The following is an 11,265-nucleotide window of genomic DNA, read 5'->3' on the forward strand; positions in this document are numbered from 1 at the left end:
ATCTACTTTCAAAAGAGGATGACAGGCACTGTCATCATAAAACAATGTACCACCTACTCTGCTGTTTCCAGATGAGCACTCTGATACAATTCATAATCTATCCTCAGTTTCATCTGGGACAAATCAGGATTTGATGTTCGGGATGCGTCATTGCCCACATTATTAGATCAGCTGAACGTGTCTAGACAAACTGAGCTGGAGCCTTTAATCTCAAAATCAGCCATGCACAGAGTGGAAGGCCTGATAGAGGACAATTAAACCAACTTACCCCCAGAGCCTGGCGTTTTTAGTGAACAGCCTGAGACATCTGCTGTTCCAAATGTGGTATTAACTGTAGCCCCTCTCAAAGTACTATCATCTCTGTTGTTGCACACAGACGTTAAATTCAGGGCTTCAGGTCACTATTACTGTAATATGTCTTGCCAATTAGCATTTCTTCATCAAACCTCCTTTAAATGGCTTGATTCTCATCAATGTTCAAAGACGAGTCTTTCAAAATAAGCAGTGCAGAGTGCAACTTGTGCAGCTTCAATAATTTGGAGTAGAAGGCCAATATCTGAAGGATGTTTTGATTCAGTGGCTCCCCCTACTGCTCAGGAGCCGGTCACTGCATTCAGACACGGAGCCTAGAGGAGAGACGTCAAACTCGTGCAGCCTCTTTGGTCTTCAACCGGCTGGTCCAGTGAAACTCTTTTTTTCCCGTCTCTGTAAAGAAGTTTAACTATCCAATCAGTCGCTGGTTCGGTATTCTGGCAAAGTGTAAGTGGTCAGAGCCTGATTTCCAGAGAGAAATCTAAAATTATTTTCCAGAGCTTTTTGAAGGAGATGACCTAGAAATGAGATGGCCAAATTCTATTCTGATTTTGGCTTTTACAGACGGTTACACACATTTATGAATTATGAATTCCTACTTAGAGTCTTACACTGAACACTGCAGACATCTTTCCTCAATGAAAAACAAAATACTCTATAGACAAATGAAGTAATGACAAGATAAAACTGAGCATGATTTGTGCAAAAGCCAACAGCAACATTCTCTACTGGCAGTTTTTATTGTGTTACGCAACATGTGAACAGCATAACTACAAAATTAGGAGTAAAAAAATTAGAAATTCCTTGTTAAGAGTTCACCATCTATTTTAATTTGATGTCCTTTTTTGGGCAGTCTTAAAATCACTGTGGTCCAAAATCTCATCTGCAGAAAGGCTGACGCACTGGAGCTGTGGAAACATCATCTGGTGGCCTTCCCATTTTCATGAACATCCATCCTGTAAGCAAGGACAATGTCAAGTTCTTTTAAATCCTGAGCATGAACACAAACCGCACTAACAAGAATGGTATTCATTCAGCATAATGACACTTTCACAGATGACTGAACACACCCGTTCTCATCTTTGAGGTGCTGGTACAACTCGAACTTGCTGTTCACAGAGCTGGCTCTTCCAAAAAACTCCTGGTGCTTCCTGGAATTGACTGCAGTGATTCGGTTGCTCCACATAGTGAGGAGTGAGACAGGACCTGCAAAGACAGTGAATCAAAAACATACAAATAGTTTGTGTGGTGTTATTTTCTTCAAAAATGTGCCTTATACTGTGATAAAATGTCAATAACTTAGTGAAAATGTATCCGCGCTTCTGTGTCGTGTTATGAAAGGAGATCAGGTGTCAACTGTTGGTACCTTTCGATCTTTCTGGAGGCTGAATCTCCTCTGAGGTTAAGCGAGGCTTTTTGTTGAGCGGCTCTGGGGAATCTGGGGAATCCTTGATGACCTCCGACTCCTGCTCATCTTTATCCATCAAACCCTTTAGTCTTTGAGACAGAGAAGCATACATCACAAATATTAAAGTTAGGTTCTTTTATCTCTTTCTTCTGTTGTATCCAATAAGCTCAATAAAAATAAGCTGTGAATCCACATGGAAAAATGATAGACTAAATTATTTTTGCTAAAACAAACTGAAGGTTCTCGGGCACTACTGACCTCTCCGAGTCCTGCCAGCTTTTGTCGTCCGTCTCCTTGCTGCCATTTTTCTCTGTCCTGTCCTCCCTCTCCTCTCTCTTCCTCCCTCTCTTCTTCCGGTCCTCCTCCTCTGGAGGTTTGCTGCGGCAGGCGATGATGCAATCCAGAACTCGCTGGTGCCTGTCAGTCGCCCCGGAGTGAGTCTTCACTAATGTTTCCAGCTCATTCCACATTATGCGGTACTGCTCATCCCTGGAGATAATAATTATGTGGAAATATTAATGCTGATTTCCGCTGGTAAGCCAGGACTGGGGAGTGTAAAATGATCAAAACTGAGGTAATACCTCTTGGGGCCTTTGCCTCTAGATCCTACAGTGGAAATGGGGAGTGGGTCGTTCTTTCTCTCCATATCTACCAGGTTGTAAACGGTCTTCTGGCAGGTGAGAACATCCTCATCTGTCAAAGTCTCTTTTACTATCAGGTTAGCCAGAGGAACCACCTAATAGAGCAAAAACGACACAGACGTGTGCTAAAGGGGGATGTGGGCCAACTGGAAAAAGACAAATCTTTGGTAGAAATAAGAAATAACACTGATAATCAGGAAGACTAGTATTCCTGGATGGTGCCTCACTGCCTGCATGTTGAAGATGGTCGTCTGGGAGATGATCATTGGCCAGTATCGAGTGTGGCGCTCCAGCTGAGCTTTGGCCCTCTCAGCTGGCAGCTTCCCTGAGGGATCGTGGGAAGATTCTGACACAGGAGTTAGCCGGTTCTCCCTCATAAATTCACCAAAATCCTGAGGAAAAAATGTAAAAAACAAAAAACATTTAGGATCAGATCAACTTTGCTGAATATTTCTGAACAGCTGATGGGAGCTGTACATACAGTGATGCGGTAGTCTGTCACACGGCCTCCGCAGCCCTCACTGATGGAGGGCGGGTCCTCTAGGGTGGAGCGGTTGCTGTTGAGCACGTGCAGGAAAATCTCGCCTCCGTGGCTACTGAGCATGTGGCTGATTACCTTTGAACCTGACTTCCTCGGCTGCTCCAGCAACACGGACCGACCTGTTATCAGCACATCAACACGAATAATCAGCGGTTTGCAGGAACAGTCAAAAAATAAGACTTCAACACAAAAAATAAACAAATTGTGATGAATCCAGTTTACCATTAAGGAGAAAATTGGTCAAGCATGACGAGGGACGACTGTTGACATCTGTGGGGGAGATGCGATAGGCTCCTGTGCAGTAATGTAGCTCTGAAGTGGAAAAAAAAACAGATCTTTTGACCACCATTAATTACAACATAAAACATGAACAATGCCTCCTTCACTGATGACTCATTTTTTTTCCCCCTAGATGGTAACTATTTGTCTATTACAACCATTATTGTTATTTTATAACAAGATCCCAGAAGGACACTGTAACAGAGATGCACAGGTTGTACAATTCTGGTCAGATACTGTTCTGTTTTTCTTTGTTTCTTATGGTTCTGTTCTTATTGATTTCTCCAGCTATAAATCACTGAGACAACATATTAGGACCAGCCACTGTCATCATTAAAAGCTATTTTATTTGCCTAAATGCTAATATCAGTCCACAATCCCAATATTTGCAAATATACTGTGTATACCTAGTCTGCAAATTAACAGAACAAATACATTAAAACTATAAACTGAACAAATGTCGCTGCTTAAATTAGACTTGAGGATAAATATTCTAACTCAAGAAAGCGTGGCCTAAGGCTGATAACTAGTGGCGTTCCTGAGGGCCTCGTCTCTTGTGCACAGAGATTTCTCCACATTTTCGGAATGTTTTTGTTCTTACGTACTGTGGAGGTTTTTACAATTTTCTGAAAATTGACCTGTTAGTCAGTTAAAATAAATAGCTGTAAACCAGCTTGTTCTTTTAAGTATCACTGACGTGTTGCTGCCATCAAATTGAAAATGAGCGAATTCATTTGAAGAGACAGTACCATGTCTCAGTTTAAACGTGGTATTTTTTCTGTGTACTTTTGTACATAAGTTATAGATTTATGAGATTAAAAAAACAAAACAAAAAAACAATGCATGGTGTTGCAAAATCACGGTGTTGTAAAACCTTTTAAATGAAGAATGAGTGAGGTTATTCTTTGTTGCAATTTTTCCCACCTATGCTGTTTGTTCGTGGAGTACACCATTTTAACGTAACCGTCTCCTTGAGTCCATTTTCTCTAGTGCTGGTCCCCGCCATGTGTAAGTCTCCTACACAACACAAACACATCATTGACACATTTTATTTATTTCGAAGATTAAGAACTCAAAACACCAACAAGGAGCCCATTGAGCTGTCCAGCTTGTACCTCACCTCCCAACTAAAGCTAGGACGCACACGCTCCACCTAATTCTTGCAAGATTTCTGAAATACTTTATTTTGTGTAGCAGGGTTTGGAGGTTTCAACAGCATTTCTTACAATGGGAAAATAACAGTTTCAACCTCCTGACCTGTTTAACTGGCTCATTTAGAGCTAGGCAGACCTGTAACGTGGGCACTCACCACTTTTAAAGAACTCGAGGTGGGCGTCTCGGTGATGCAAGAGCTCAACGTCATAATTAGCCGATGTGTTGGCATGCTGCTCTTCCTGTCCACCCACAGAGACATTAACAAACAAAGGTCAGCGTGAAGTCAGCTCCTAAAAGGTTCAAACTCACACAAATGCACAAACACACATCGACACTGCTGATTTCATGTCCCAAAGGGCAAAATGATAAACAAAGTAAAAGGAAAAATGTTGGTTCATTCAATGACCCAAGTTTTAAAGCAGAAATTATTATTCAGTTTAAACATGCTTTGATGTGTTTAAAAGGTTTGTTTTGATAATAGGACTTGTTTACTTCTGAATATGGGCAACATTACTATCAATTTGAAAAAAAAAGTCAGTACATGGATAGCTGGAAAAGCTGGAATCCAGATTGAAGGGATAGATGCGCTCAAAAACTAGTTACAAAAAAAAAAAAAAAAAAAAAAGCACAATGGAACACACTGAGACACTAAATGGAAGATCTCGGGAAGAGAGACCGTTTTCAAGGGGTGGATAGAGAGCAGGGGAAGTCTGATACACTTTTAGGGCATCTACACATTGACAGAATTTAATAAATCAGAAGAGGCAACGCTGGTCACAGATGTTTCCACTTATGAACACTTGAATGCAACAAATTCTGAAGTTTTCTTTTAGTTTTTGTCATAAAAAGAATCTCTACAATCAGACCAAAAAGATTTCCCCACAAATCAAATCCCTTTAAAACTACATTTGAACTTTGTAAGTCCACATGAGACCAGAGTTGCCCGTCCTTTACTTGATCCAACTGACACATCAGGATAAATTCATGACCCTAACGTTCAAAATATACACACTACATGATGCAAACTCTGCCCCCTTCCTCAGTTTGATGTGTGTGTGATCAGAGTACTAACCTGTTCGCAAACATTTAATGTGGGCTAGCAAAACAGAAAATACAGCATGAAACCAGCAGCAGGTTCACAGTCACATCGACATGCAGATGAGATCAAACAAAAGATGCGACTAGAGTGCATTGGGTTATTTTAGTGAAGCAAGGGTTCACACTTTATAAGCAAGCAAAGAAACAAAATGTGGATATGAGTGAGAAAAGAGGATAAAAAAAAACATAAAACCAATCAGTCCAATAAAAAAAAAAAGTGAGAAGTGCACTGTATTCTAAAAAAAGATTTCTATACTAGCAGAATGGAAAGACAAACATGTTATTTTAATCAACATTTTGGCAAAAGATGTGCAAGAGCAGATAAAAGGCAGGACGAAGATGGCGTTTACCTTCATGGGGATGTTCGTTATGGTGGTAGAGGCCAAGTCAAAGTGCTGCTGGACCAAAATGTTGAGTTTGGTGGCCAGGTGCCTCCCAGCTCGAACACTGTGCACCTCACTGGTGAGCAGAGGAGAGATCTGAGACACAAAGAGAGGGACACAGTGAAAAGCTGGATTGTGATAGATTAAATGGGGTTTGGGTGAAATCCAGTGTTAACACGTCTTCACTTTCTATTGTGATTGATTTTAATTAAACGTTGACCATCAAGCTTTTCACCCACCTCTTTCTTGGGCCGGTCAGACACCAGTGTGTCCTCACCCTGTGGGTAGATGTGAACTAGAACCAGCTCACACTGCTGGATGGCCATGAGCCTAAAACCCACAACAATGAGTTTTAATATTACAAGCAATACCAGAGTTTCACTTTTTATAACCAAGTCAGGATCACCTGGACAAGTCTTTCTTTGCTGCGTACTGACCTGTCTGAGCCTGCTGCCAGCTTGTTTTGCTCTATAATAGTTTCCTGAATGCAGTCTTCCAGCATGCGCACATGTGTGTCGCTGCACGACAAAAAACAAAAAGAGCAGGAATTTATGGACATTTATGGACAAGTAAAATGACAAGTGTAACAAGAGTACATGGCTGCAAAGAGGCACATGTGTTTGTAAATCTGCTGACAAAGGACCCATTTTCCATGTAAGCCCCCCTCAGACATGCACTCCTTCCAATCCATCTGACAGCTTTTGAACATGCAGGTTCTAAGACTGACTCTTGTTACTTTATGTTACCTCAGAGAGAAAGAAATGCAGTTTCTTTTTTTTATAAACAAAATTCTTCCGTTGATACATTCTTATCATTAAAAAAATTAAATAAATATTACCTGACAAAACTGGTTTGAAAAAAAAATGACTTAGGGTAGTTCAGAAACTGTTCAGCATCTGTTTTGATGCATTCAAACCTCTCTCTCTCTGAGCCTGTGACGGAAGAGCACATACTCTTCTCTTAGCGACAATGAGGAAACAAAAAATAAATAAAAAATAAGTGTTTAGAAAGCCTGGTTACACCTCACTAGAGTTGATGCAGACAATGCTTTTTGCCAGAAGTGCAACATGTCTTGCACATTTGGTAAAACATGCTTCTTCAGCAGATAAGTGAAGCTAATATGTTTTAGTATCCCGCGTGTAAAAGGACTGTTTTTCTAGCTGACTGTTATGGGCTTTCCATCACTGTATTAGCTGTGTGGTAACCTTCATTCAAATATAGATGAGAGTTTTATTATGGCTTTAACTCACATTGCGCAAGGTTTTCAGTGATACAGTTGTATAAGTTATTCTTATGACTCAAACAAAATAAAGAGCTGAAGCACTGAACACGTGGCCTCTGTTTACCTTTTAGCATTAGTTAGGCAGATAATACGGCCTCTGTTAGCAACTCTGTCAGCTGTGTCCATCAGAGCGATGCGCTTCTCATGCTGCAGCTCTGTGATTTTACATAATGACTCCACTGCAGCTACCAGGCCATGCAAGATGCTGCAGCACTCCGGGTCCTCGCGAGGGTTTGGTGGCCCAACAGCTGCCAGAGCTGACATGAGCTGTGAAGAAAGATGGGAGACTGAGTTCAAAGGAAATGTCTCCAAATTGTGACAAAGTTGATGTTAAATACTGCAACTAATTCAATTCAGGCAGCTTATTCCGTTTAAATGTGCAGTGGATTACCTCGTGAGTGCTCTGATCTTCCCTCCTCCAGCTATTCAGTATGTGAAACTCTGAATCACTCACAATGTAATTAACCTGGAAAATAAAGAGGAGGCAGAAAATGTCAGTGGCATGGATGACATCAAAAGGTGGACATCCAGCATGCCCAGTCTCATAATTATATCACTTAGATGGACAAACAATAAAAAACAGACACTAACCAGTTTGTCCTTTGGATAAACATCATAAAGGATCCGGCAGTACTCCATGGAGCACTCCACAGCGCAAGTCCACAGGGACTTTGACACCGGGGCCAGAGGAATGACCCCTTGAGCTCTGCTCTTTGTCAGCACATCACACTCCACCTGCTGACGACTGGACTCTGCCATGTAGGGACAGTGATCCACTACGAAGACAGTCTTGTGTGCCACAGAGAACATCTTCATTTTGCAAATCTGCAGAGTGAGATAAACCATAAGAAAAACAGAGCCAGACAGGAATGTTAGCTGTCTATATATTTTGTTGTTTGTTTATTTTTGTTAGGAAACATGTAGGCCCCTGACACATTAAAGGAACAACCTGAACCTACCCCCTACAGTGAGGAGATTAGAAGAACCCAAGAAGGGTCTATTTCTGGCATGATCTGGGGCTACTATTATCCTTAACATCACCACATCTCAGCAGTATAAAACACCTACACTTGACATTTAGACAGTGTGCCACACACCTCTATTGTGGTTCTACATAGTCCAACACTTTCCAATACAACCTGCTTGTTTGTTGTTGTTTTTTTTCTTTAATTAAAAGTGCAATAGGAAGGTGAAGAATAGTGTGCAGACAGGGTGGAGTGGATGGAGTATCAGGGGTGAGAAGGATAGGTTCACAGGTATTGAGACTTGCTATGATGTATTTTTCAAAGATGGTGGTTCTAACAAAAAGACAGAAGGCCAAGTTGGAGGTGGCAGACCTGAAGGTGCTAAGATTTTAAGTGAGACAATAGACAGGATTAGCGATACAGAGGGTTGATGTTACACAGACGAGAATGCCAGCAATAGGGTGAGATGGAAGATGAGCACCCAGAAGAAGTAGTTGTTTTGTTATGTTTTGTCCTGTCTTGTATCTTATTTAGACACAAGACCGGAAATGATCTCTAAATTGGGACATACACTTACTCAAGCTTTCTAATAAACAAAACCTGGTTAAAACATCCCAAGAAGCCTAGATAAAATAACCCAGATGTCTTTGGAGTGAAATAAACCTATGCACTAACCTTACAAAGAATACATTTATGACCTCATATGACCTAAACCAAGTAGGCAGCATAGATTATATATTACTACAAGCAATCTCTATGACTGTTCATATTCAGGTTGGGTCAATTTCCACCTCCGTTTTACTGCTATTTATTTTGACTCACCTGGTGGAAAACTTGGGAAGGTAACGCTTCCCGGTCTGGAAACAACATGAATCGTCTGAAAAGCCCCGGTATCTGTATTTTTCTAGGTCACACTCTGACTGTTAAACCCCCTCTCCGTCTGCAGCGCGATGATCCTGACGCGTTTCAGGACATGTTAATTAATATGCGAACGTCCAACGACCTGCTAAAAAGAGCATGTCACCGAGCAGCGCGTTAGCCTGTCAGCTAACACCAGTCGCAACCATTTATTTGCTGATTCACGTTTATGACCGGCGGTTTAAACATTTAATGGTAGCATTTGCGTAATTCCAGGAAACACGTCTTCTAATTAACCAACTTCCAAACAACCGTTGCCTAGCAATTTTTTTGCAGACACTTGGGGGAAAAAAGCACAAACAATACAGTTCAAGTTGCTACAAGCTAGCAGGTTTGTTATTGGCGGAAATGTGTTGAGAGGTGTTCCGCCTCTTCTTCTTCTTTGACGTTCTAAAGCAGCTCACAGAGGTGGCGCTATATTACTGCCATCTTCTGGATTTATTAGTCACACGCATAGTTTTTTTCCCGCCTATTTGTCTGTTTTGTTTTTGTTTGTTTTTGCTTGTCTGACATTGTTTTGTTTATAATCCCTTGTGTGAACGTAAGGAATGTGTTAATACGTGAAAGTCATTACTAAAAGCTTCTGAAACTTCTTTTATGTGCACTGTATAGTTTTCTTCTTCTTCTTCTTCATTCTATCTTCTATGGAAGCCACTGAAGAAAAAGCTTTTTCATCATCAGTAAGTTAAAAACTTAAATGTAACTTAAAGAATATATACTATATAAGGATATATAATTTCATAACTCAAAGGTTATGAGTTATATAGCTCTCAAAAGTCGACTAACTGACCAAGTATCCTGAAATCTGGAGTTTTTTCTGAGTAAATCAGCATTTCAAGATATATTAAAATTCTCATTGACAGACCAGTTCTCAAGGTCACCAAATTCCAATAAACTTTTTAAGGCCTACTTTTTTCTGTTTCTTAACCAACACGGTGCCATGCATATTCTTTTCTGTCTGTTGATTCCAGTACTGCCCCATCAGGTTTGGACAGTTTAATATTCATTAGAATTGCCCTTTCTCTTTCAGCAGATTAGCTGGTTGTTGGTTCGGCTTGTTGTTTCCTTTCTTGTTGCTTGCAATGCTCATGAAAACACTGCAGGCACTTAATGTTAGGATTGGCTTATATACATACATACATGCAGGTGCCTGATTTTACACTATACAGCATGGAAACAGAGTTATCCTTGGGTATCAAAACATCCTATTTTGTAATTTGTAGTAAACAACATCCTGCTATGATTTTCTTTCATGTGCACTGACTCCAGAAGTATTCACCTACAGATTATAACACTGTTTGAGTGACACACTTTCCATATAATCCCATAATCATTTTTAGGTCTGCGCTTGCAGGCCTTGCTGATTCAGAGACTTATTCCCGTGAACAAAGCAAGACAAACAGAGATCAGTTGGTTTTAACTTGGACAAGAGGAGCCCAGATCTCAGAGCTACAAGCTCTGCACCCAACCTCAGACGACTCCAACTCTGGCCTGGCCCCCTCTTGCCGGACTAGAGCAGCGCAGATACTGAAGGACCCGTCCCACCCTGGCAACAAACTGTTCCAACTTCTGCAATCCGGTAGAAGGTTTCACATCATCCGGGCAAGGACAGAGAGACTCAAGAGGAGCTTCTAGCCCCAAGCCATCGGGCCCTGTTTTGCTCTATAATAGTTTAGAACATGTGTAGTAATGACAACCATATTGATCCACAATTCTCTAACAATCGTCTGTCCCTAAATTGAATTTTCCCTGTTCAAATTCCTCTGTAATTTAATGTAGGCGTATTTTGATGCTAATAAATTTATGCTACTACTGCATTATAATGCAGTAAAGTCATATATGACTTTTACTTTAAATATAGAGTCTATATACTTCTTTTAGTGCCTGAGAAAAAAATTATTACACCATGAAATTCTTCAAATCATTTTTCTATCATCTTAGGATATATTTCACAAATAAGATCTACTTTGAAGATCTATCATGTCTGGATTGTGGTAACAGCCTTTTTTTTCTTTAGAAAAAGAAAACAAAAGAATATGTTTAATGAGTGCAGGCTGTGCAGAACTCAGAGATCACATCACTCCTGTTTTAGCTTTTTGATACTGGAACTTTTAAGGCCTTTCCTCCCAGCTACATCTCTGACACCTTAATACCATATGCACCACCACCTACCTTGAGCCCCCTGTTTCAAGAGCCCACCTAAAAATCTAAGGGCACACTTTCAATCCAACTTGTATTTGTGCAAAGAAATCAAATTAGAAGTATGATACTTTAATAAATAAA

General features: G+C 40.5%; 2 protein-coding genes across 3 annotated transcripts in view; both read right to left on the reverse strand.

The window, feature by feature from the left end:
- Positions 1-910, reverse strand: part of asb15b (ankyrin repeat and SOCS box containing 15b) — a 43,111-nt gene extending 42,201 nt beyond the window's left edge. The window contains exon 1 of the mRNA XM_084910306.1: positions 269-910. The gene's annotated coding sequence lies outside the window, so the exon portion shown is untranslated. The remainder of the gene's footprint in view (positions 1-268) is intronic.
- A 96-nt stretch (positions 911-1,006) lies between these two features.
- Positions 1,007-9,357, reverse strand: ints13 (integrator complex subunit 13). 2 transcript variants are annotated; one of them, XM_084910290.1, is made up of 18 exons: positions 8,887-9,357; positions 7,691-7,924; positions 7,491-7,565; positions 7,164-7,366; positions 6,255-6,335; positions 6,057-6,147; positions 5,785-5,913; positions 5,409-5,432; positions 4,491-4,575; positions 4,106-4,198; positions 3,125-3,214; positions 2,843-3,021; positions 2,589-2,753; positions 2,302-2,456; positions 1,979-2,209; positions 1,679-1,809; positions 1,383-1,518; positions 1,007-1,268 (listed from the first exon to the last, which is right to left on the reverse strand). In XM_084910290.1, the coding sequence occupies exons 1-18, from the start codon at positions 8,932-8,934 to the stop codon at positions 1,232-1,234; spliced, it is 2,187 nt and encodes a 728-aa protein (XP_084766416.1). In that variant the 5' UTR covers positions 8,935-9,357; the 3' UTR covers positions 1,007-1,231. The 2 variants fall into 2 exon arrangements, with proteins under 2 accessions (XP_084766416.1, XP_084766417.1); XM_084910291.1 differs by lacking the exon at positions 5,409-5,432 and having other exon boundaries at positions 8,887-9,356.
- Between the last annotated feature and the right edge of the window lie 1,908 nt (positions 9,358-11,265).

The sequence above is a fragment of the Perissodus microlepis genome, chromosome 17 (genome assembly GCF_051167445.1).
Source record: "Perissodus microlepis isolate ML-2025 ecotype Zambia chromosome 17, ASM5116744v1, whole genome shotgun sequence".
In the NCBI taxonomy this organism is placed as follows: Eukaryota; Metazoa; Chordata; class Actinopteri; order Cichliformes; family Cichlidae; genus Perissodus; species Perissodus microlepis.